At 37.8% G+C, this 23,884-nt stretch overlaps 1 protein-coding gene across 1 annotated transcript in view; it reads right to left on the bottom strand.

Moving 5' to 3' along the window:
* Window positions 1-23,884, bottom strand: part of CHN1 (chimerin 1) — a 110,874-nt gene that overhangs the window by 72,810 nt on the left and 14,180 nt on the right. The window contains exon 2 of the mRNA XM_070934237.1: window positions 3,870-3,908. Within this exon, the coding sequence (XP_070790338.1) occupies window positions 3,870-3,908 (39 nt within the window). The remainder of the gene's footprint in view (window positions 1-3,869; window positions 3,909-23,884) is intronic.

Genomic DNA, 23,884 nt, shown 5'->3' with positions numbered 1-23,884 from the left:
AGTAGGGAACCCAATGGGGACTACGCTGCTAAAAATATACAGAAGAAATAATCTGGCATCCTTAAATTCCTTGACAAGAGATGGCCACTATATACCTGTAGCACTGAAATTGTGCTAAACCAAGCCGATAATACAACTTCTTTATGATGCCCACTGGGCCCCTTCTCTAATTTTGCACCATTAGACTTTTTCAATCTGAATGTCTAAAATTGGCCCTTCAAATCCTGAAATGTGTCTTTCATGCTACCCAGGGACTAGATATAGGCTTCATTAAAATTGAGGCTAGAGTATGGGTGATCATACTCAACTATTGGTTCAACTATCCTTTTCACCCCCTTGGCTTTGTCCCACAAACTATGAGGGATGGTTTTCAGGCTGCATAGAAAAAGACAGTAGCAGTATCTCATCCTTGGGCTTCTCTCCAGGTCTTCTATTCAGCATGAGATATGACTAGGCCAAAACACTCATTTAACAGCAGGCAGTGGAAACACAGTGCCATCAGGATCTAGCAGATAGTCCCCTATCTTTATTGCCAGTGAATCCAACAGGTATTCTGCCTCCCCTATGGCAAACTCAAGGTATCTAACCATAGAAGGACCTTTATTCTGGCATAATGTCCATGCCCTCCCTTCAGGTATCCTTGAAGGTTGATATAGGAAGATTCCACACCTAGTGGAACAATGCCCATGAGACTCTAGATAGAAACAACAGAACATGTGTTTTTCCAGCACCCGTATTAAGAGACATTCATACTAGGCACATCTCACCATTATTACGTAAATATCCAGGGCACACAGGACAATTATATACTTCCCTGCTGCTTTCAGATACCAACTGTGGTACAACATACAGTGTTGCCAGGTTCTGCACAACAGGCTTAAAATCCATCAGATGAAGGCCTGGGCCGTAAACTAATTTTAATGAGCATCTAGTTCATTATTCCAGTGTGTGTGTGTGTGTGTGTGTGTGTGTGTGTGTGTGTGTGTGTGTATTCTGATGCTTTAAAATTGACGGTACCCACCTTCCTTAGGCTGGACTTTGACTATAATAAAGATATGATATGATTTGATTTGATTTGATTTGATTTGATTTGATTTAGTATGACTGTGTTCTTTACAAAGGAGGAAAGAAAATTCATTCCTTGGTTCTCATTCGCTGCTTAGAACCTGCTCTGAACAGATTAGTTGCATAACCACAAATCTTTACAAATGTAAGAGAACTAGAAATAGTCACACACAAAGGAATAGCATCTTTTAGCTGCCAGCAAGATGTCATGATAATAAAAACCGAACATCCTTAGAGTATAGGTGGTATATAGCCTAATATGAACATACATGCACTTCCTTTGCAAAAGGTTATTTTTCAGCCATTTATTATTCTTATTTGCAACTGGAGACAGCAGGCATGCATTTCTAGGTGACAACTGCAGGACGTGTGACTGTTGTGATTAATGGGTTTTAATATAAGCGACACAATGAGTGCCAATTTTTATCCTTTAATCATCGTTTTGAAGACAAAAGCCTGCTTCGAGTCACTTTGTGTGTTAATGGTTTTATATTAAATAACTGGCTTGGCATATGACAAGTGACTGATCGAGTAAGTTATGACTTAAAACCTGCACACTGGGGCCCTTAAGCTCTGAAGCAGACAAAGGTTCTGACAATAGCAATTATAAAAGAGCAGCTGTGGGCAGAAGATTCTTAAAGGTACGGCCGTTCCTTTGAGATGCCAACAAAAGGAAACCGGGTGCAAATGAAATAAAATGAAGGTTGGCACTGCATTAATGTCGGTGCACAACTGACATAACTCGAGTTTAATTCAACTCTGATGATAATAGATCAATCTTAGGATTTTGGTACTGGGTTGAAACAAATACCCTAGAATGAAAAAATCAAAAATGCACCATCACATCTACTTCTTAAAACAAAATAGATGCATTCTTTATTATATAAATACCATTTCTCAGTTAATAAGAATGACTGTGCTTTCATTTTTAATTGTTCTGAGTTTTGCCTTCATGTAACTATAAAAACCTGGGTTGGGTAGCATAGTTGCTGAGGCTTTTCCTTTTTTCACACAGTTGTCTTGAAGTTATCAGATCATAATCTTCCTCTTCAAGCCCCTCCCCCTCACCTTTCTTTTTATTTCTATTACCTCAGGCAAAGTAATAGGGCCAGGAACTAATCCAAAATTAGTTTGGGCTAATATTCACATACAACGAATAATATCACTATGTAAAAAAGATGCATACTTGTATCATCCTTCCCCACAAGTTCCACCAAGAAGTAAGACTTATAGAGGAAGGAGAGGCAGGGTTAATATAGGGACAGGACAGTGAGTAAACACAACTCAGGCTTTTTCAGCAATCTTAGTCCATATATCTAAATATGATATGGGGTAAACTGAGCTTCTCACAAGTTCATTATTTTGCATCAACGTTGTTCTAAGAGAGCTAAAACTTGTGCAAAATGAGGGTGTGTGTGTGATGAATTTGATTTACCCCAGAGGTTTTATCAACAGTATATTCAACCTAAACTTTTGCTATTTTGATTTTTTGGTCCAGCTGCAACTGCTGCTTCTGAGGTTCCACAAAGAATTTCTGAAAGAATTATCAATCGCTCCTTAGCCAGTAACTTAGTTGTATGAAAGAATCTCACAAGTTACCTACATGACCATGGTAATGAATTTAAAGATCCTGTTTTGGTAAATCAAGGGAGAATTAAACAGCTTCAAACTGATCCTCTTAAAGTAAGGTTAATACAATCACAAAATATTTTTTTTGTACACACCTCAGAGATAATTCAGTTATTTAGAACAACTCTGTTGGATAGGAAATTCAGGAATTGATCAAGAACCCACATGTGGTCTAAATTGCATTTAATGTTCTATAATTGCATTTGGTGATGAGGTCAACTAGTTTCTTGATATGATTTTGGTGACGTATGTATCCACTACGCATAACTAATGATTGACTAATAATTATTAACTAATAATTGACTAATTGACTAATAATTATTATACAATAAAGAAAACTATATCTATCCTTGTTTCGCAGCAATGAATTGTTAATATCGTTGATTATCCATATTTCTTTTAATAAATGGCAAGGAAAAAGATTTTCAAACAATGTAGATCACTTTTTTGAATTGCTTAGTTTATAACATATTTCCCAGGCCCTTTTCTCTCCCTCTTCAAAAAAATGCATTCACATTGGTTCATATCATGTTAGATGAGTTACATTATGAAATAAATGATACATGCATTAAAATTTGATGATATTTGTCCACACTGCCCTATATATATATAGATATATAGATATAGATATATATATATATATCACTAGGACCTACAGGAAGCTGCAGTAATATCTGAAGAAATGCAAAAATTAAGGAAAACCAAAAAGTCCAAATATTTTTTTCATAGAACCATATGTGCAAAAACATATTACAGGTAGTCCTTGACTTAACAACAGTTCACTTAGTGACCATTTGAAGTTACAACGACATTGAAAGAAGTGATTTATGACCACTTTTCACTGTGCTACTAAACAAATGTGGCAAGAAAAGTCATAAAATGGGGCAAAACTCACTTAACAAATTTCTCACTTAGCATAAATATAAATTTTGGGCTCAATTGTGGTTGTAAATTGAGGACTACCTATATAGTCAAAGAAATGCACATAAGCAATTGAGTGAGGCTTGAAAAAGTGTTGCAAGTTCAGGTGGAAACTGGATGAAACAAACCTAGGTTTGATATGTGAGAAATGGAGTGTTTAAAAAAAGCTAACCCACCCACCCCTCATTCTCCTTATCATGGGCGGTAGATTTATGAATAGGGTAGACAGTGATAATATCTAATCAAATACTCACAATAAGATTTCCAAACTGGCGGCCTGTATTCATCAGTATCTGGGAAGAAAAAACACAGCAGGAAAGCAGACAGTTTATATAAAATACGAAACAGAATGAAAATTAACATTCGGCAGATTTAGATGTAGAATAAATATTTAGATTCATTTTACAGCTTCATTTTTAAAACTGATTATGTAAAGTCATCCATTTTGCCCATTTAAAGAAAATCCTAAATCTAAGACTTCAAATGGGAAAAGAAAAAAAAGAGAAACTATTATTATAATAGCACTATGGCAGGGACTTTTTCAGGGAGTCGCCAGGAGTCAACATTGACTTGAAGGCACAAAAATAAATTTAAAAATAAAAGAAAAATTTAAAAATGCAGCATTTACCTTATTCAGACATACATTGGCTGAAATAAATGTAACATTAGTCAACTGGAATGTTTCTGTCACACCTGAATCGGAAACACTCATAATACTTTTATCTTACATGCTGTTACAAAATGTTCTACCTTTTGTGTGTGTGTGTGTGTGTATGTGTTTGTGTGTGTGTTTGTGTGTGTGTTTGTGTGTGTGTGTGTTTCTCAACATTTTATTGCATTATAGAATAAAATGCAAAAATACAAAATGTTTTGTTGAATGGAATTATAACAGATTTTGCCACTTTGCCAGAGTTACCTTTACAAGTGACATTACTTACTGATGCAATCAATCCTTTACAATGGGAGTCCCCAACTCCTGGTCCATGGCATGCCAGAAACCAGTCCATGCAAACAAGCAAAACCCTGATGCAGGCAGCACACGAAACCATGACCCCTTATAGTCCACAGAACAACCTCTCTCCACGGAACCTGGTCCCTGGTGCCCAAAAGGTTGGAGGTTGCTGCTTCACAACCACTTGTTCAGCAACCATTTAAACTTACTGCAGCCCTGAACAAATAGTACTTATGACCAGTGTTTGAAGTTGTGGCCACCTTAGCATCCTCCTAGTCACGAAACAGCAATCTGAATGCTTGGTAACCAGCTTCCAATTACGACATTGGAGCATCCCGCAATTGTTTGATCACCATTTGTGATCTTCATTGACAGTTTCTGACAAGCAAAGTCAATGGATAAGCCATTGATAGGAGATGGCAAATGGTGACCATGTCACGATGCACTTAACAACAGCCCAAGACTTGCTAAACAATGGTAATAAATGTGAAACTGATGTTAAACAAGGCGGTCATATAGCGCTGCATTTTACAACCACATTGCTCAGCTTTAGAAATTCTGTCCCAATTTCTGACGTTAACTGAGGAATACCTGTCCCTTCAACTATGGCCCTACCTAGAGCTTCTTTTATGAAGGTGATTAAAAGTCCCTTGATCAGATGCAGGCCCTCACCAATTCATACTAATATATATACAGTACTATTATAGTTCATTCCCATCTGTCCATTGACTTCTCAATTATTGCTTGTTTTACTTTAATCTGGGACTTTTAAGAAATTTTAAGCGTGTAATATCATTTACATTGAGCAAAATAAATTTTGTTTCATTATGCTTTCTTGGTTTCTGCCTCCCAGTAGTAGAATGGCACTAGATGATGCATAGATTGCTTAACGCATTGTAAGCCGCCCTGAGTCTCCGGAGAAGGGCGGCATATAAATCAAAAAAAAAAAAAAAAAGATAGCAATAAAGTGTTAGAAGTTTCTGGAACCATCTTACTGTCTTCTGGCAATCATGCAGATTTTTACAGCACAACTATGGTGTCCACAAAATATGTTACGAACTGTATAAATATACCTGTTATTGAAAGATGACTGAGCCCTTTTAACCTATTAAGCCTACTGGGCCTTACTACAAAACCTACTATAGTTTCTTCTAGCACAGGATGCACTGCCCAGATTCTGATTCAGATTTACCAGTGCGTAAATGGTGCTGGTACTGGATTGAATATCAAAAGGTAGTGCCTTTTGAAGAAAATGCCTTTTCTTTCCCAACATAAAGTTCCTCTGAGAGGCAAATTTCTGGCTAGTCTGGAGTCATAAGGGATCTTGGAGGTCTTTTAATGCTTGTCCAGGCAGGAATACTTATTCTATCCATCCATCCATCCATCCATCCATCCATCCATCCATCCATCCATCTCCCTCTATCTATCTGATAGATGTCCTTAGTAGACTGACCCTTCCTTCTCTGCCCTGTGACATTTACTCTCTAGAAACTCAAAATCTGGAGCAACTTGTCAATTACTTCTCTATGTATTTCTGTGGCCATAAATAAAATAAAATGTTAAACACTCTACCTGTCTTTTTGCTGTTTTAATTCATAATTCAGCCTAAAATAGGATGCATCTTTGATATGTATTCCAGGGGTGGGTTGCTACCGGTTTGCCCTGGTTTGGGCGAACCAGTAGCGGCGGTGGCAGGAGGCTCCGCTCACCCGCCCAGATGTCACCAAAAATGCTCTGCACATGTGCAGAACCTTCTGCGCATGTGCTCCCAAAGCGAGCGCGTCCGCACACTCCCAATAGCAAACCGGTAGTGCCGGGATTTGAATCCCACTACTGATGTATTCCCTTATTTCAAGGGAAATACCTGTTGGTCCCAGGATCAGATCCCACACACTATTCACCATTCACTAAATGCAGTGATATATGTTGTTTAATATGTACAAAATACCACTGCAGATATTTTATGATTGACATATTCATTTGATATCGAATGCAATATTTTTCAATAGGATACTCTTCATTCTATTGCTGGATTTACACAATTCACTATACCTGGTAGCTTGACTAGCACTGATGATGTTACCTAATTTGCGTAATGAAACATCTGCAAGAAAACAACCAAACTCAGAGAGCACCAAGGACACCTCATTTCAACCCTGAGCTACAAATATTCTTCTTTATTGGCACAGTTTACCAAGTTTCAGTTTAGTGTGTTGTATGAATGCAGCTAGTGCAGTTGATAAATGGTGAATTAGTATAATTTTTGCTATATGGTACATTCTAATCATGGTTAAACTAACAATTATTTTGCACAATGTGTGAACCTAACCTGAAGTTGTAACCCATACATCTTCAAGAAAAATGTATGTACATATCAACCAAGTTTTATACCTAATGAAACTTGAATGATTACTAATTAAGCTTCCATTGATAACAGTTTTCCTCTTTACCAGTAACATATGCATACTGAAATTCAATTTCAAGTAAATTATTGTAGGTGGAGAGCCATGCGTTCATCTAAATAAATATACAGTAAAATTACAAATAGTTTTTGACTGGACTGGTAACGCTATAGATGCATCTTCATTAAAAGAAATGAAGATGACTTGACTCAAAAACAAGACTATTTTTCACTAAAGTCAAAACGTCTTGATTAAATCTCAACAAAGAAATGTGGAAACTTTGCATATAATGTAATATTTAAAATTCAGCTGCTGGAAGCCATGATTTATGCTATGCAGGTGTTCAGAAATGTTTTGTTTTATAATACTACCTGTATACTTTACTGCCTTACTGTTGTATATGTAACCTTGGGCCATGCACATTAGGGAGCAAAATACCAAACATTATCTAGTAAACATATATCAATGACAGCTAAGTGAAAAACCTGCACTGTATTGCTTTTATACTGTCTTCTAAAGGATTATTGTTTACAGATGATAACAATTTTTGAATTTTATTTTAATGTTATACTCTGATGCAAAGCAAAAGCTGAAAGGTAAGATTGGGTGCTAGGCCCTTATTCTTGGCCCAATTTTTTCCCCCTTAGCTAAAAACAATGAAGCTCCAGAAAAACTATGGAGAAAGAAAACCTATTGTACCAGATCTGAAGAAACAGTGTTACTTCTTGTGTGGTAGTAATGAAAACAACAAAGGAGACAAGACTATTTGCTCATCATGAAACACTGTAAATCAGGGGTATCAAACTCACGGCCCACGGGCCAGATGAGTCATGCGCTGGCCACGCCCACCCCCATTTTAGCGAATGTCACGTGACAACAATGTGACACCACGAGTTTGACACCCCTACTGTAAATCATTAGATACTGTAGTCAGCAAAGTAGTAAACACCTAACCAGAGATTTGGTTAGATAAAATCCAACACTAGGTGAATCAGGCTGCCTCTCTGCTTCTGATTTTTTTTCTCTCTGTTTTGTAAAGTCTACTAATTCTAGGGAAACAAAGAGGAGGAAATGCTCCCCATTCTGCTGATAGACCTTGAGGTAGATGATCTCAGATGTTTCCTGTGAAAAGAAATGGATAACTGATAAGGGGATTTCGGAAGCCTAAAATCAATGCAGAGATATGGCTTAAAAGACTTTCTGACAACAATTTTTATTTTTATTTCTTTATTTCTATATTAAAAGAAGCGATGACTAATAAAATGTCAGAAAAATATTTTTCAGGTGGCAAAAAAGAATTTTAGGCATTACCAAATTTATTCAATTCCACTTTGACTTACATATTTACTAACTGAATACCCGTGCTCCGCTATGGAACTATGTGATCGGGCTTGATAAATTTACAGCTTGAAAATTAATGAGTAGGGGAGAGGCCTCTCCTCTTCCCTTCTCTCCCTCAGCCTTGCTCCACAGATGCCTATCCTATCCTATCCCCTTCTCTCCCTCAGCCTTGCTCCACAGAGGCCTCGCCTATCCTGTCCCCTTCTGTTCCTCAGCCTTGCCCCACAGAAGTCTCCCTATCCTATCCCCTGCTTGCTGCTTTGAAAGTAAAACTGAAACTGAAACTCCTCTTCTCTGCTTGTGTTTTGCATTTGGAACAGATTTCTTTTCAGGTGGGGAGGCGGAGTAGAACTCCTTAGCATCAGAGCATGTTAATAATATAGGAAATATTAATGCTCTGACGGTCCTTTTGAAAAATCCTTTCTTAGTGAGCACCTAGAAGCCAAGAGGAACATGTATGGCAAATTTCAAGTTTGTAGGCTTTACGGTTGTGGAGATTTTGTGATGATGCATGTGTGGTATTTCACTTTTATATATATAGATATACTGCCTCATAATGCTTTACAGCACTCTCTGAGTGATTTGCAATATCAGCCTATTGCCCCCAACAATCTGGGTCCTCATTTTACCGACTTTGGAAGGATGGAAGGCTGAGTCAATCTTGAGCCTGTCAGGATCGCACTCCAGGCTATGGGCAGAGTCAGCTGCAATAATGTATATGAACCACTAGGGCTGTAATTATGCAATAATATAGAATTCCTTCCTTCCTTCCTTCCTTCCTTCCTTCCTTCCTTCCTTCCTTCCTTCCTTCCCTCCCTCCTTCCTGCCTGCCTGCCTGCATCTTAAGGCAGTGGTCCCCAGCCTTTCCAGCTTGGCGGCCTCGTCCAGCGCAGGCAGGGTATGAGTGGCAGACACATGCAAGTATATACAGCTCCATTTGTGTAAGCAGCACACACATGCACCCTCCACTCAGACGAATGGAGCTTCATGCATGTGGTAGGTACTTGCACTTGTGCATGAAGCTTCATTAGAAGCTCATGTGCCAAGGTCCATTCGCACTTCTTCTAATATGTTAAAAACAAGAAAAAAGTCAAGGAAACAATTGGTCCATTGCTGGGTGAAAGTGGCAAGAAGGTGACAAGCAACCGGGAGAAAGCAGAACTACTTAATTCGGTTTTTGCATCTGTCGTTACACAAAGGGAAAACACAGTCCAACCTATCAAAAACAGCACCACACAAAAACAAATTAGGAACATACGTTAAAATAGGAAAGAAAATGGTAAGTGAGCACCTGTCTACCCTAGACAAGTTCAAATCATCAAGACCAAATGGATTATACCCCAAGGTTCTGAAGAAACTGGCAGATGTGATCTCAGAGCCACTGAACTATATCTTTTAAAGATCCTGGAGTACTGGGGAACTGCCAGAGGACTGGAAAAGTGCTGATGTAGTTCTCATATTCAAAAAAGGAAAAAAGAAATAGATCCAGGAAACTACAGACCCATCAGCCTGACCTCAATACCAGAGAAGATTCTGGAAAAGATAATCAAGCAACGAATCAGCGAACACCTAGAAGCAAACAAAGTAATAACCATAAGCCAACATGGTTTTGTCAAATACAGATCATGCTGGACTAATCTTGTTGCATTATTTAACAAAGTGACAAAACTAATGGACCAGAAGAATACTGTCGATATAATTTACTTGTAACATGTAATCTGCAATAGAACTGCATCTACATGGAGTGATGTGTGCAGTGGGTACCCCAGGGTTCTGTTTTAGGCCTAGTACTCTTCAACATCTTCATCAGTGATTTGGACAAGGGGATACATGGGGAACTCATCAAATTTGCAGATGACACCAAGCTAGCAGGAATAGCCAACACTCCGGAAGATAGGCTTAAGATACAGAAGGATCTTGACAGACTTGAACATTGGGCGCTATCTAACAAAATGAAATTTAATGGTGAAAAAAGTAAGGTTCTACATTTAGGCAAGAAAAACAAAATGAACAGGTACAGTATATGTGGTACCTTGCTCAATAGTGGTGACTGTGAGAGGGATCTTGGAGTCCTAGTGGACAATCATTTAAATATGAGCCAGCAGTGTGCTGCAGCTGCCAAAAAAGCCAACACAGTTCTAGGCTGCATAAACAGAGGGATAGAATCTAGATCATGTGAAATGTTAATACCACTTTATAATGCCTTGATAAGGCCACACTTGGAATACTGCATCCAATTTTGGTTGCCACGATGTAAAAAAGATATTGAGGGTCTAGAAAGAGTGCAGAGAAGGGCAACAAAGATGATTAGGGGACTTGAGAATAAAACCAGGGATGAAATGCTCCCAGTTTGGACTGGATCACCAGATCCAGTAGCGATGGCGGTGGGTGGTTCGGAGAACTGGTAGCAAAAATCCCTGCCCCCCCCATGCCCAGCTGAGCTGAGCGATCATCAGAGCCTTTTTAAAAAAAAAATTAAAAGCATTTTTTCTACAACCTCTTCGGCCGAAAAAATGCTTTTAAAAGTAAAAAAAAAAAGCCTCTGATGATCGTGCGGTTCAGCTGGGATCGTCAGAAGCTTTTAAAAGTATTTTTTAAAGAACCTCTTCAGCCGAAGACGTTGTAGACAAAATGGTTTTAAAAGTTTAAAAAAAAAAAAAGTTGGCCACGCCCACTCAGTCACATTACCCCTCACCAAGCCATGCTCACAGAACCGGTAGTAACAAATTTTACATTTCACCACTGGCTAAAACATAAAGAACGGTTACTGGAACTGGATATGTCTAGTCTTATGAAAAGAAGGACTAGGGGTGACATGATATCAGTGTTCCAATATCTCAGGGGTTGCCACAAAGAAGAGGGAGTCAAGCTTTTCTCCAAAGCACCTGAGGGTAGAACAAGAAGCAATGGGTGGAAACTAATCAAGGAGAGAAGCAACTTAGAATTAAGGAGAAATTTCCTGACAGTTAGAACAATTAATAAGTGGAACAACTTTGCCTGCAGAAATTGTAAATGCTCCAACACTGCAAGTTTTTAAGAAGAGATTAGATAGCCATTTGTCTGAAGCGGTGTAGGGTTTCCTGCCTAAGCAGGGGGTTGGATTGAAGACCTCCAAAGTCCCTTCCAACTCTGTTATTCTATTCTAAAAGGAGTTTTGCACACGAGTGCAAGCACCCTGTGTTCGCATGAGTGAAGCTTCATGCATGTGTGCGTGCTTGCCTGCCGCTCAAACGAATGGAGCTTTACAATTGCTCATTTCTCCCGCGGCTCAGTTTTAAACAGGCCGTGGTCATGTAATGGGTTGCATCCCGGGGGTTGGGGACCCCTGTCTTAAGGCTTTTTTTTTTTTTTTTTTTGTAGTGAGGGCCACAATATTTGAAAGTTCTGTGCTAATAAACTCATGCAATGTCATACAGCATTAGCATTTAAACTGTGAAGACTGTAAAGGCTTTGCTATACTTTTATTGGCTACAGTATAAAATAGACCCATAATCTCTTCAATTTTTTCCAAAGTGATTAAAAATAAACATGTCTCTTTAGAATATACTTTAATTGAAAACAATAATACATTCTAATTACAGAATAAAAGCAACTTGGGGGGACAAAATTTTAAGACACTGAAATATAGTATCAAATATTTTCTCCTACATTCTACCCACTAGAACTGAACTCTCTCTCAAGGCAACTAACAATTAGACTGTAATTCCAACTAAAGTGATTAAAACCAAAATTAATCTGTATTGAGCATAGATTTAGAACACGAGGGATTCTATTTACAGTAGGAGTGCAAACTAGATTTAGGAGTGCAAGCTAATTATTTTAAAAGATACAACAAAAGGTTCTAGACTAGAATTTACATATTACCAAAATTTATTGTAAATGAAAGAACGAGATTATTTCTTGTCAAATATACAAAATAATTTTGTAGCAAAGCCATATAATGTTCTATTGTCCTCACAAACAGCCAGTTCGGTATGCTGGTTAAGACACCAACCTAGAACCGCGAGACCATGAGTTTAGTCCTTCCTTGAATGTGAAGCCAATTGAGTACTTTGGGTCAGTCACTCTCTTAGGAAGGAGGAAATGGCAAACGACTTCTGAATTCTTGTCATGAAAAGTTCAAGGACTTGTCTAGGCGGTCACCTGGGAGTCAACAATGATTCAAGGAACACGTTTTTTTCTTTTAAAAAAAATATTAAATGTTTTTGCATTCTACTTAATAACAAGTAAATACTACTTCAAATGAAGCCCTAGTCTTGGTGATGTCATATCCATGCCATTTTCTTGGAAAACATACAGAAGGGACACCTTCTTCCAAGATATATTTTCAATTTCCTAGTCTAGCCTATGGCCCTAGGATTTCTCAGTAGCTTCCCATCCGATTACTATTACAGTTCAATTATTATAAATTCTAACTATAGCAGTTAGCTTGGAAACTAATAAAACCAGGTCACTCACTCGCTTGTGGACAGGTCACTGGCCACAAAAAGTGATCTAGTCAGACCTACTAAAATGTCTCTATCACTTTTGCACATTGGAGATTATCCAAAGGATTAATTACACTAAGAAGAACAAATTGTATGGCTTGAATAAAAAAAGATTTCATAACTCATGCATGCATGCATGTATGCACACATGCATACACATACAAATACACACACACATTCTTAGCTGATAACCAGTAAAATTTAATGGTTTCCATTTGTAGTTTATGTATCAGCAAGTTATTCATAAGTTGCAAATAAAGCAATATCACCGAGGCCATAAATACATATTTTCAATGTTAAAGAACAGCAAGAATCCTTTATCCAACTAAGAATTTTCAGACAGTAGATATCTGAATATATCAAATTAATACATATGACTTCTTCTCAGAGTATCTTATAAAAATCATGCATTTGAATAATGTATTATTCTCATGGCATTTCCAATAATGTAATTTAATCATTTCTTCTTTGTACAAATGCAATGGAATTCAGTAAGTCCAAAACAGTATTTTTATAGAAAAAGTATAGACCAAGAACAATTGAAATTTGTGATTCAGAATTTTAAAAAGTCTCACATTGTCTAGACGTAATGGAGATCTTCAATTGCTTATTCCATCCAGTCTTTGAAATTGCAAATCAAATTGATTTATTGATATCAAGTATATAAACATTGTGAGATGTTTAGTCTCATAAGATAATACTTCTAATAATTTTAAGTACCTCTGAATCTAAAAAATCCCACTGTCTAAATCAAGATGTCAATAGATGTTGTAAATTACCTGTAAGCAGTAAAAGGACAAATATATTTGACCTTTAATAAATAGTCATCATTGCCCTTTAGTAATTAGTAAAAAGTAAAAAATGTCAGCATCCATCAAAATCTTGCATATAACTGCTTTTTTACAGTTCTAAGGTCTATTATTACCCCATAACTTAAATTTAGCAAAGAAAAAAAAGATCAAAATGGTTTTCCAAAAATAGTATAATAGAAAATTCAAATTAGTGTAATTATGAAATGAGTTATATCTAATCTATTATATCCTGAACCCCAATAGACCAGTTAACTAAATATGCAATGGAATGACTCTTCCAAAAGGGTCTAGGACAGAGATTTTTTAATGAATGAAGCAATCCAGAATTTGGTATTAGTAGGTATACCAAAATTAGAAGAACTGTATAATTCAAAATTTGGAAAAAAAAAACCCGTCTTAATTGACACTTAAATCTTGATCAGCAATATGAAGTAGCCCATAGAAATTTACATAATTTTTGAAAATATCTGTCATTTAAATATGGATGGGAATTCCATTTAAAAATTAAAGTACTTTGGAAATAACATTCATTTTACGAATATTTACCTTACCTCAAAAGCTGAAGTTTAAAATTTTCCATCTATAAATATATGTAACAAGGTATCAATATTTAATTCATATTTAATTATTTGGGAAATATTACATAGATTAGAAATACCTAAATGTGTAATGCTTTCAGCATATATAGAAACATTATCCTTAATATAAAAATAATAAATCAATTATTGATTGTCATCAATTCTGACATAGACCGATTAACAGAGTCCTGCAATTTATCCAAACACATTTTAAAAATGCGTTAAGGTCAACACTGAAGTAAATAGTTCAGAAATAAACAGTACAATATCATTAGCATATAATACTCTTATATTCTCATGACTTGTTACAAAAAATTAAAAAATATTAAGCAAGATTTCTGTTTCATTTAGCTCTGTGTTTGTGTCTATATGCAATGTATGTAAGTGTGTATGTAATGTATGTAGGTGGGTATATTTGTATTGTACATATATGATTAGCCAATCTTATTCACATTATTTAATCTGCTTTGAATGGAATATTTCTGGTGAAAAGTCATAAGTTTGGAAGATGAAAAGCGCCATCTTGTGGAACTTTAAATCTACAGTGATGTCTGAGTAATAACTAGCTTTTTGTAAGGAAATTCAGCATTTTTTATATTCTTCTTTTCACTTAAGGAAATTATCTGGAGTTGTATCAGGAGACAACAGAAAACCCACTGAGCATAAGCAAAAATGAGCACTGAGATCTCCTCCAATCTGTCACCCAAGGAGAGAAAATGAAATTACTCAAAATATGAGTAATTTTATGTCTTTCATTATAGTTCTCCAATAAAGTATAAATGGGAAAGTGTTGACTAGGGGAAAACTGGATTCAGTTGCCAGAAAGGTCACTTTGGGATTTTGGTTAAGACATTCTTAAACTAAGCTACCTGTTGCTCCAGGATTGTTAAAAAGATGAAATGTTTTAAGTACTTTGAAAGGAATTGGGTAAATAAAATGTTCTTTGCTATGTTTTGAATGAAGCCCATGGCCTCTATCCGGACTTGTCTTGCTGCAGAAAGGATTAATACACAAGCACACATACTCTGTGTTTGTGTATGTACCATATTTTCTGGCGTATAAGATGACTGGGCGTATAAGACGACCTCTGACTTTTCCTGTTAAAATATAGGGTTTGGGCTATACTCACCGTATAAGACTACCCCTCTTCCAACGCACACCAAATAAAAATTAAAAAACATCAACTGGCTCACCCACAATGTAAAAGCAGCTGTGCTAGACCCAAAATGGCAACAAGCAGGAACCTCACACAGCCACAAAAAGCCCCCCAAAAAACAACTTTCACACTTTACACACACACACACACAACACAACACAACACAACTGGCTCACCCACAATGTAAAAGCAGCTGTGCTAGACCCAAAATGGCCCCTGCAACAAGCAGGAACCTCACACAGCCACAAAAAGCCCAAAAACCCAAGTTTCACACTTCACACACACAAAATTCCACATACAGCTTTGTGAGATTTTGTGTGTTTGTGTAGTTAGAGTGAAACACTACAGAAACACACTAAATCTCAGAAAGCTGCACAAATATTATTTTATTTTATTTTTATTTTTTTATGAAAGCTAAATTTAAAACTTCCTAAACTTTAAATGGCTAGGTCTAAAAAAGAACAACTAAAAAAAAAAGCCCAATTAACTATTTTTTTAAAGCTCCCAAAGGGGAAAAAACTTACCCAATAGAACAGGAGTCTCCAACCTTGGCAACTTTAAGATTTGTAGACTTCAACTCCCAGAATTCCTCAGCCAGCTTTGCTTTGCTGGCTGAGGAATTCTGGGAGTTGAAGTCCACAACTCCCTGCCTGCTTGATTGCAGGCAGGGAGTGGCTTGCTGATATAATGGATTCAGGCAAGCGAACCAAGGCAAGCGTTGCGACTAGCAGCTAAGATAAGCAAACTGGAGGGGGAAAACTTTTTTTCTTTTACATGGCTCTGGCGATCCCAGCTGAGTTGCCTGATTAGCAGGCAACTCAGGTGGGATGATCAGAGCTTGGCTCGTCAGAGCCTTTCGGGCTGGTCTGCCTGGTTACAGGAGAACGACACCCGGCATATAAGACGACCCCCGACTTTTGAGAAGATTTTCATGTGTTAAAAAGTCGTCTTATACGCCGGAAAATATGGTACATATACAGTATATGCAGGTGTGTGTGTGTGTGTGTGTGTGTGTGTGTGTGTGTGTGTATACTCCTCCAAAGGTACTTGTTTTGATTTGCCAGTTTGCCTCAGAGAGGAAGTCAACACAAATGTGTGTGTGTATGTGTACCCTAAAATTCAATGTTGACTCCTTGTGACTGCTCAGACAAGTCTCTGCAGTTCTCTTGGCAAGATTTTCAGAAGTGGTTTGCCACTGCTTCTGTCCTAGGGCTGACAGAGACTGACCGGCCCAAGGTCACCCAGCTGATATTATGCCCAGGGAGGGGCTAGGACTTTCTACCCTGATGCTTTCATCACTATACCTAACTGGCTCTTATTAACAACATATCATTTTAGGATTTTAATATCTGACAAAGTGACTCCTCCCTTATGTACCACACTGTCAGCTAAGACTTAATGGATGCTGCGTATGTCAGGGATATGCTATGTGGGAATTCAAAAAGAGGCATGCCATTCCATCCAGGCTCGGTTATACTCTTCTAAGTTAGTCAATGACTCTTCTAAGCTTTCGTGACACCTTAGTTTTCTCCTGTTCATCCAAGATAAGTTGGTGCTTCTACACCTTTCTAGTGCAATTTGATACAGTTGCTGTGCTGGTTTTAGCTATATTTGCCAGTCGGCTTAGGGCCCCAGTGCGGGAACAGCACAATGGAGGTGGCTGATTGAATAATAACATATCCCACCTCCCAACCACTCTGCCCCACCCTTGCGCCCATGTGTCCTTGGTTTTAATGTCTGATTTTAACTTTTTATGTTTTAACTGTATATGTAACTGTAAACTGCCAAGAGTTACCCTATGATGAGTGGTGAATGAATGAATGAATGAATGAATGAATGAATGAATTAATTAATTAATTAATTAATTAATTAATTAATGTTTAACCTTAGGAGTTTTTGCAGATCTTAATACCATCTCCTTCTTCACAGTCATCCAATAGTTAACTAACATTTTTGGAATGGGAAATTTAACTGGTCAGCATGCTAATAGACCATGGCTTCCTTCCTTCTTTCTTTCTTTCTTTCTTTCTTTCTTTCTTTCTTTCTTTCTTTCTTTCTTTCTTTTTTTCTTTCTTTCTTTCTTTCTCTCTCTCTCTCTCTCTCTCTCTCTCTCCCCCCCCCCTCCCTCCCTCCCTCCCTCCCTCCCTCCCTCCCTTCCTTCTTTCTCTTAAACTTTCTTTAGGATTCTAAATATTTGGAGCAGAGTATCATTTTGCTACATTAGCAGAAATACTTCCTGAGCACAGTTTGGTTCAAGTGCTCAGCCAGCAATTAGAATACAGCCATATGAAAGCTGATTCTTTCTCCCATTTGCTATTCCAATATCCCTCTTGTGCTGTTACAGGGGATCATCCAGTCAGATTGATTTGATTGCAAAGAAGACTGCAAAGGAAAGAAATAATTAATTCTATTTCCCCTTTTTGCACGTTTTGCCAACAGTGTAATTGAATCAGAAGACATTTCCATTTGTAGGATATGAATTCAAGATCCACTTCTTTAAATCAATCTAGACAGAAAAGCCCTTTTGGACCCAAAGGATTCATATACGACTATCCATAGGTTATAAAATTGTGAATATTTATCATTTCCCTTGATAGTGAGAAGGGCGACATATAAATTTAATTAATAAACAAACAAAAATTCTAAATACATACTTTATTGAGGCACCATTTGTAACATTCTTGGTAAAAAAAGATGTCTTCACAATTCCATTTTTGCACTTGAATGTTGTTTCATAATTTCTGGGTATATATAATTTTGCCTCTTGAAAATTATACAACTCTGACAGAAGAGAACTTTTCTAAACTGGGAAATACAAGCAATCCTTTCATCCTTTCACTAATTCCTGTGGCAACACAACATCCTATTATTTTGTGAATCATTTCTTTAGATTTTTAAAAATACTGTAAATCATCCATCTGTGTTGATTTTAAAAGCAATACGAATGAACAGTTGTATTAATGTTAACTTATCACAACTGTTAATTTTGCATCAAGGCATCCACTTTTAATTTACTATGCATGGATGGAGTACTTATTTATTTGTTTGTTTTATTTAAAGGAATTGTATGGCTGCCCATCTTAAAACACAGCTGCGCAGCTCAGAACAACAATAAACACTTCAAACTAGAAAAGCCATAAAACTGTAAAACACAACCAAATCCTTAGTGCCTTAGTCATCTGTCTGCCCCAACAATCAACCCCAAATACTCTTACTCTATCTTAGCATCTGGATAAAGAGCCAGGTCTTGACAGGAGAAGGATGTTCAATAACTAGGAATAGTCATGGAAAAAGCACACTTCTGAAGTCTCACTACAGATGGCAACATTTCAGGAAAGTGACCTGGAGTGTATTTACCTTATCTGATAAGGTCCTGTGCCGTGTAAGGCTTTAAATGTGATCATCGACACCGTGAATTGCACCCAGAAGGAAACTAGGATTAGTGCAGCTTGCACAAGAGGTGTAATGTGGGTGAATCTAGAAGTCTGCAGCTCTCGTGCAGACTGCTGCATTCTGAATCAGTTGCGCTTTCAGATGGTCCTCAAGGGACCATGCAAAGCACATTGCAGTAATCCAAATGGCAAGAGGCTAAGGCATGAGCAACCGTGAGCAAGGCCTCCCAGTAAAGGAAAGGGTAAAATTCATGCAGATGAATCTATGGAAAGGATCCCTTTAAACCATGGTGAATGCCCACTCATTGAACAGGAGCTTAGAGTCCAGGAGGACCCCCAAAATTGTGCATCAATTCAATCTGGGAAAGTGCAACCCTATCCAGAGTGAAAGATGTCATATTACCAGATTTGGAAATGTGTGTGTATGGTGGTGGTGGTGGTGGTGGTGGTGATGGTGATGGTGATGGTGATGGTGGTGGAACAAAACCTAAAGCCACTCCATTTTCCAAGGTTGAGTCAAAGTTGGTTCCACTCCATCCATATCCTCACAGCTTCCAGGCATTTAGCCAGCATTGTAATAGCATCACCTTTCCAGCCAATGGTGGAGATGTGTATCATTAGTGTACTGATGATACTGCATTCCATGCTGTTGAATGACCTTGTCCTGTATAATACTAGTTAGAAGTACTACTTTAAAAATGCTTAGTTAATTATGTTTCCCTGCTTCACTGTCTTGCTTCATCAGCTCAAGTGGAGAGATTACATCTGAGCAATGACCAGGACTAGAATTTTGACAAGAATAGAGAGGAGGCTAAAGTAAAGATCATCAAAAATCCTCAAAAGACCCTTCAATGGTACCTTTACTTGTGAGGCAGCACAAGCTGTAAAAACCATGGGAAATTCTACGCAAAGCTTCTATCATGTAATCTAACCGTTCCTATCACCCATCTCCTCCCACTTATGACGGCATGACTGTAACTTTGTTGCTTGTATCCTTATGATTTATATTGATATTGATTGTTTCCTGATTGCTTATTTGTACTCTATGACTATCATTAAGTGTTGTACCTTATGATTCTTGACGAATGTATCTGGTCTTTTTATGTATATGGGGAGCGTATGCACCAAGACAAATTCCTTGTGTGTCCAATCACACTTAGCCAGTAAAGAATTCTATTCCATTCTATTCTAACTGCCCACAATTATGAGAGACGATTACAAATAACAGGAGAAAGCTTAGCTCTTCTTCCATTCGTAACCCACTCTTATTTTTGTAACATATCTTACATCTTTTCTCTTGCCAAAAAACACAAACCACTAAATGCCTTTTGAACAATAGTGCAGATAGTGCTTCACAGGGGAACAATTCATATTAAAGACAGGAGCTAAACTTTAAATATAAATAACTGCCCTCTCCAGCAATATTTATACGGTATACAAAAATGTAACTCTGGCCTTTGTTTATAAAGTTTCCTCACTCTTTCTTGCTTAAAATTCCTGTTTGCTTATTATTCTGCCACAGTTTGCTTGCTTTGCTATATAACAAGCCAGGCTATTAATACAAAGGAGTGAGCAGTATCTGGAGGTCTGGCTGAACAATGCCACACTGGGAACTAAGCCTTAAGTGGCTACCCCAGAATGTGTGTTCATTAGTCTAGATAAGGATGAGTGCACTCTGGCAGTTCCTTTCTTAGATTCAGTTTAAAAAAAAAAAAGTATAAAACAACAGTTTTTAAAGATCTCGGCATCCCTCTGCTGGCTACGCTAAAACAAATGCAAGCCAATACTGTATAAATGTAATTATGCAAAGTAGCCTGTCTATATGAAAAATTCCAAAAGCCAAATGGATCAAAAACATGCTAAAGGCAGTAAGCATACTGAAACCTTCTGCTGTGATAGTATTTTAATAGTATTTTCAGAAATTCCCCCTAAAATCTTTACAAACTATCACAAATACCTGTCTGGATTTATGGTTCAACATTTATGAGCAAGTTTGCGTATAGCATCCACAAATTTAAAAGAAACATAGCACAGACCCTTGATTACTCCCTCATTTTTCAAACTTGTACAACTCCTCGTTTCCTAATGTTAGATACTTCATAATTCTTCAAAAGAAGCTCAGCTGTCATGTGCTCAGGGTTGTATATGTAACAGTGCAACATGTTAGGAATTAAGAACCAAAGTTTAGACTACCGAAGGTCTAAATGGAAGAAGGAATTAAATCCTTGAAAAGCAATATTGATCCTAAGGAAACACAAAAACCTCATTTAGTCCCCAATCCACAGATATAAACAGAAGAAAAAGAAACCACCTAGTTTGGGTGCACCTAGCTCAATATTATTCCCAGTGGTAAGCCAGTAGCTTTCCAGCAGAGGCAGAGATCCTTCTGAGCCTTACCTGGAGATACCAGGAAATAGATATGATGCTTTCTGCATGGAAAGTGCTATATCTTCTTTTATTTAATTGCTTCTATTCCTTAAGAGGGGGCCAATTACACACCACTACAAGTTAAATTATGCTGGGATATTTCAGAATTATTTGGTGCATCTTCTTGATACCAAAATTGGTACATCTATTAGGCGACAGTCAGCTGTCTTAGAAGAGATTTTAAAAGCTACACGTAGGCTATTCAGAAAGCACACATCTATCTGGAGCACATCTTTTGAACACTACATTGTACCGTGATCTGCTGAAGAATATAAAAGTTGTTATCTCCCAATAATTCAAAGCTGCCAGGTTTTCTCGGTTTAAGAGAATCACTATAAGATTCGTGGCCACAAGATGGAGTAGCTGCCTAATGTTTCAAAATTTACTGGATTTACTGAGAACCAAAAAAAAAAAACACTTCTACTTTCAGATTACAAAAGATACAAGCTATTAATGTTCTGTTTTGAGATTTTTCCAATTTATTTTTTTACCAAAGCCATGATTACCAAAGAGCAAGATTACATTACCTATTTACATTTCTGCTGACTTCCATGTTAGATGCACTGCTGGTATTATCGCTAGCCCACCTATATGGAAAGCTGCCAAATATTTTCCGGCAGCCAAATTTATTTTATTTCTTCTACTTGCTAAAGAAAAAAATGAAAAATACAGACATGTTTATTTTTCTGATGACCTACTAGTGGAAGGTAAAGGGGAAAGATGTCTCCCTCACACACAAACTTTAAAAAGTTGTATGCCCCCAAATCAAAACATCACAGAGAAGTTGTATAACTGACCAGAGGGCAGAGCTTTCCTGTTAACTTGTGTAAGTTACAGGAACATATGATAGTAATGGAGCCGGCCAATTACGGTTCAGCCGTGGAGTTGTTAAGCGAGGTGCTGACGTAATTGCCTCACTTAGTATCTACAATCCCTGCTCTCCGCGTTGCAGTTGTTAAGTAACCACACAGGTTATTCAGAGGAGCAAGGAGTGCCTCAGAAGTGGGGGAGGCTCTAGGCGGCCTAATGTGGGCCCAGTTCCAAACAAGCCATAGCCTAGTAGTGGGCGGCAGCTTGGGAGTTGGGGACCCTGTACTAGAGGATATCTTTTACTCCAGCAACAAATGTGAGCAGGTATAATGTCCAATTAAATAAAGTAGTAAAAAAGTTCTCACAGTAAAAAAATAGTGGGCATCATGGCCTTTGAGCAAAAAACTATCCACAGAGGCTCAAGGCAAGCAATACCTAAGGTTTCTTCCTGCGAGAAGTGGATGATAAATTCTGCTCCCCTCCAGTGGTCTGTAAGAAACCAATAAGTAGTTGCTTAATTCCAACGGTGAGGAGTTAAGAAAAACAACGCCACTCTTTCTACAATAATATTTAGTACCATTTCATTTCACTGTACAGATTCTTGCCTGGAAGAATGGAACATACTTTGCTGGATGGTGATGGCTTAAGGCAGGGGTGTCAAACTCAAGGCCTGTGGGCTGGATCTGGCCCGAAGGGTGCTTAGATCTGGCCTGCGGGGCCACCCTGGAAACAATGAAGGATCGGGCTGCCGTGCCTCCCGAGCTCCGTTTTCACTGGCAGAGGGTTGCAGGAGGCTGTCCCAGCCAAAAATGGAGATTGGGGGCCTGTTTTCACTGGCAGAGCACTTGGGCCGCTACAGGTGCCCCTAACACAAGTGACGTCAAGCTGGCCATGCCCACACTGGCCACGCCCCCCCGAGGTCAAATACAACCCTGATGCAGCCCTCAATGAAATTGAGTTTGACATCCCTGGTTTAAGGGATGGAAAATCCTGGATGTTTGGAATTTCCCCACCTAAGCATCAAAAGTGTGGGGGAAAAGACTTCCCCCCTAAAAAAAAAATAGAATTCTTTATTGGCCAAGTGTGATTGGACACACAAAGAATTTGTCTTTGGTGCATATGCTTTCAGTGTACATTTAAAAAAACACATTCAACAAGAATCATAAGATACAACACTTAGTGATAGTCATAGGATACTAAATAAACAATCAAATTATACTAGGAAACTAAATAAAACAATATAAATCGTAACGATACAAGCAACAAGGTTATAGTCATATGTGGGAGGAGATAGGTAATAGGAAGGATGAGAATAATAATAATAATAATACATAAAATACATAAAGCATGGAAGATAAAAAATTAGTCGTGTCTTTATTCTCAGGAATAAAGGGATTCTCAGGAAAATCCCTCAAGATATGATACACCACAAGCTGTCCAGCACAAACTTTTTCAGTCTTAATATTTTGTCTGATCAGAATTGTGATTTCAAATTCCAATTAGGGTGTCTGCAAGATAGAGAAACAAATAAGGAATGTAAATCGCAAAAAAACTGTTGGTTTCTCAACAGCAGTGACCAGAAATAACATGGAATATTTGGGATGCCTGTAGGGAACATATCCTCCATTCTCAGCAGTAGGTAACTCAATGGTCTCCAGATATAATGAAATACAATGACTAATAGCTGCGAGCAGCATTGCCAAGAAGCAGAGATCACTGGACATATTATCCAAAACATCTGTGGGGTTCAATACTGCATGTCCTTATTTTAAACAACCAGATTTAAACAAGCAGAGCCCGGGGCACATGGATTAATCTAAAATGCTGAGCATCAAGGCTGCAGTTGAGCTTCCAGGACAGATCACATAATGAAGATAAACTATAATAATCTAGGAGAGGTATACTGAAATCT

The sequence above is a fragment of the Pituophis catenifer genome, unplaced genomic scaffold (assembly GCF_029215685.1).
Source record: "Pituophis catenifer annectens isolate HBS135680 unplaced genomic scaffold, rPitCat1.0.hap2 SCAF_1, whole genome shotgun sequence".
Classification (NCBI taxonomy): Eukaryota; Metazoa; Chordata; class Lepidosauria; order Squamata; family Colubridae; genus Pituophis; species Pituophis catenifer.
Note: the sequence above shows the minus strand (reverse complement) of the source record. Positions and strands in the feature narration are given on the sequence as shown.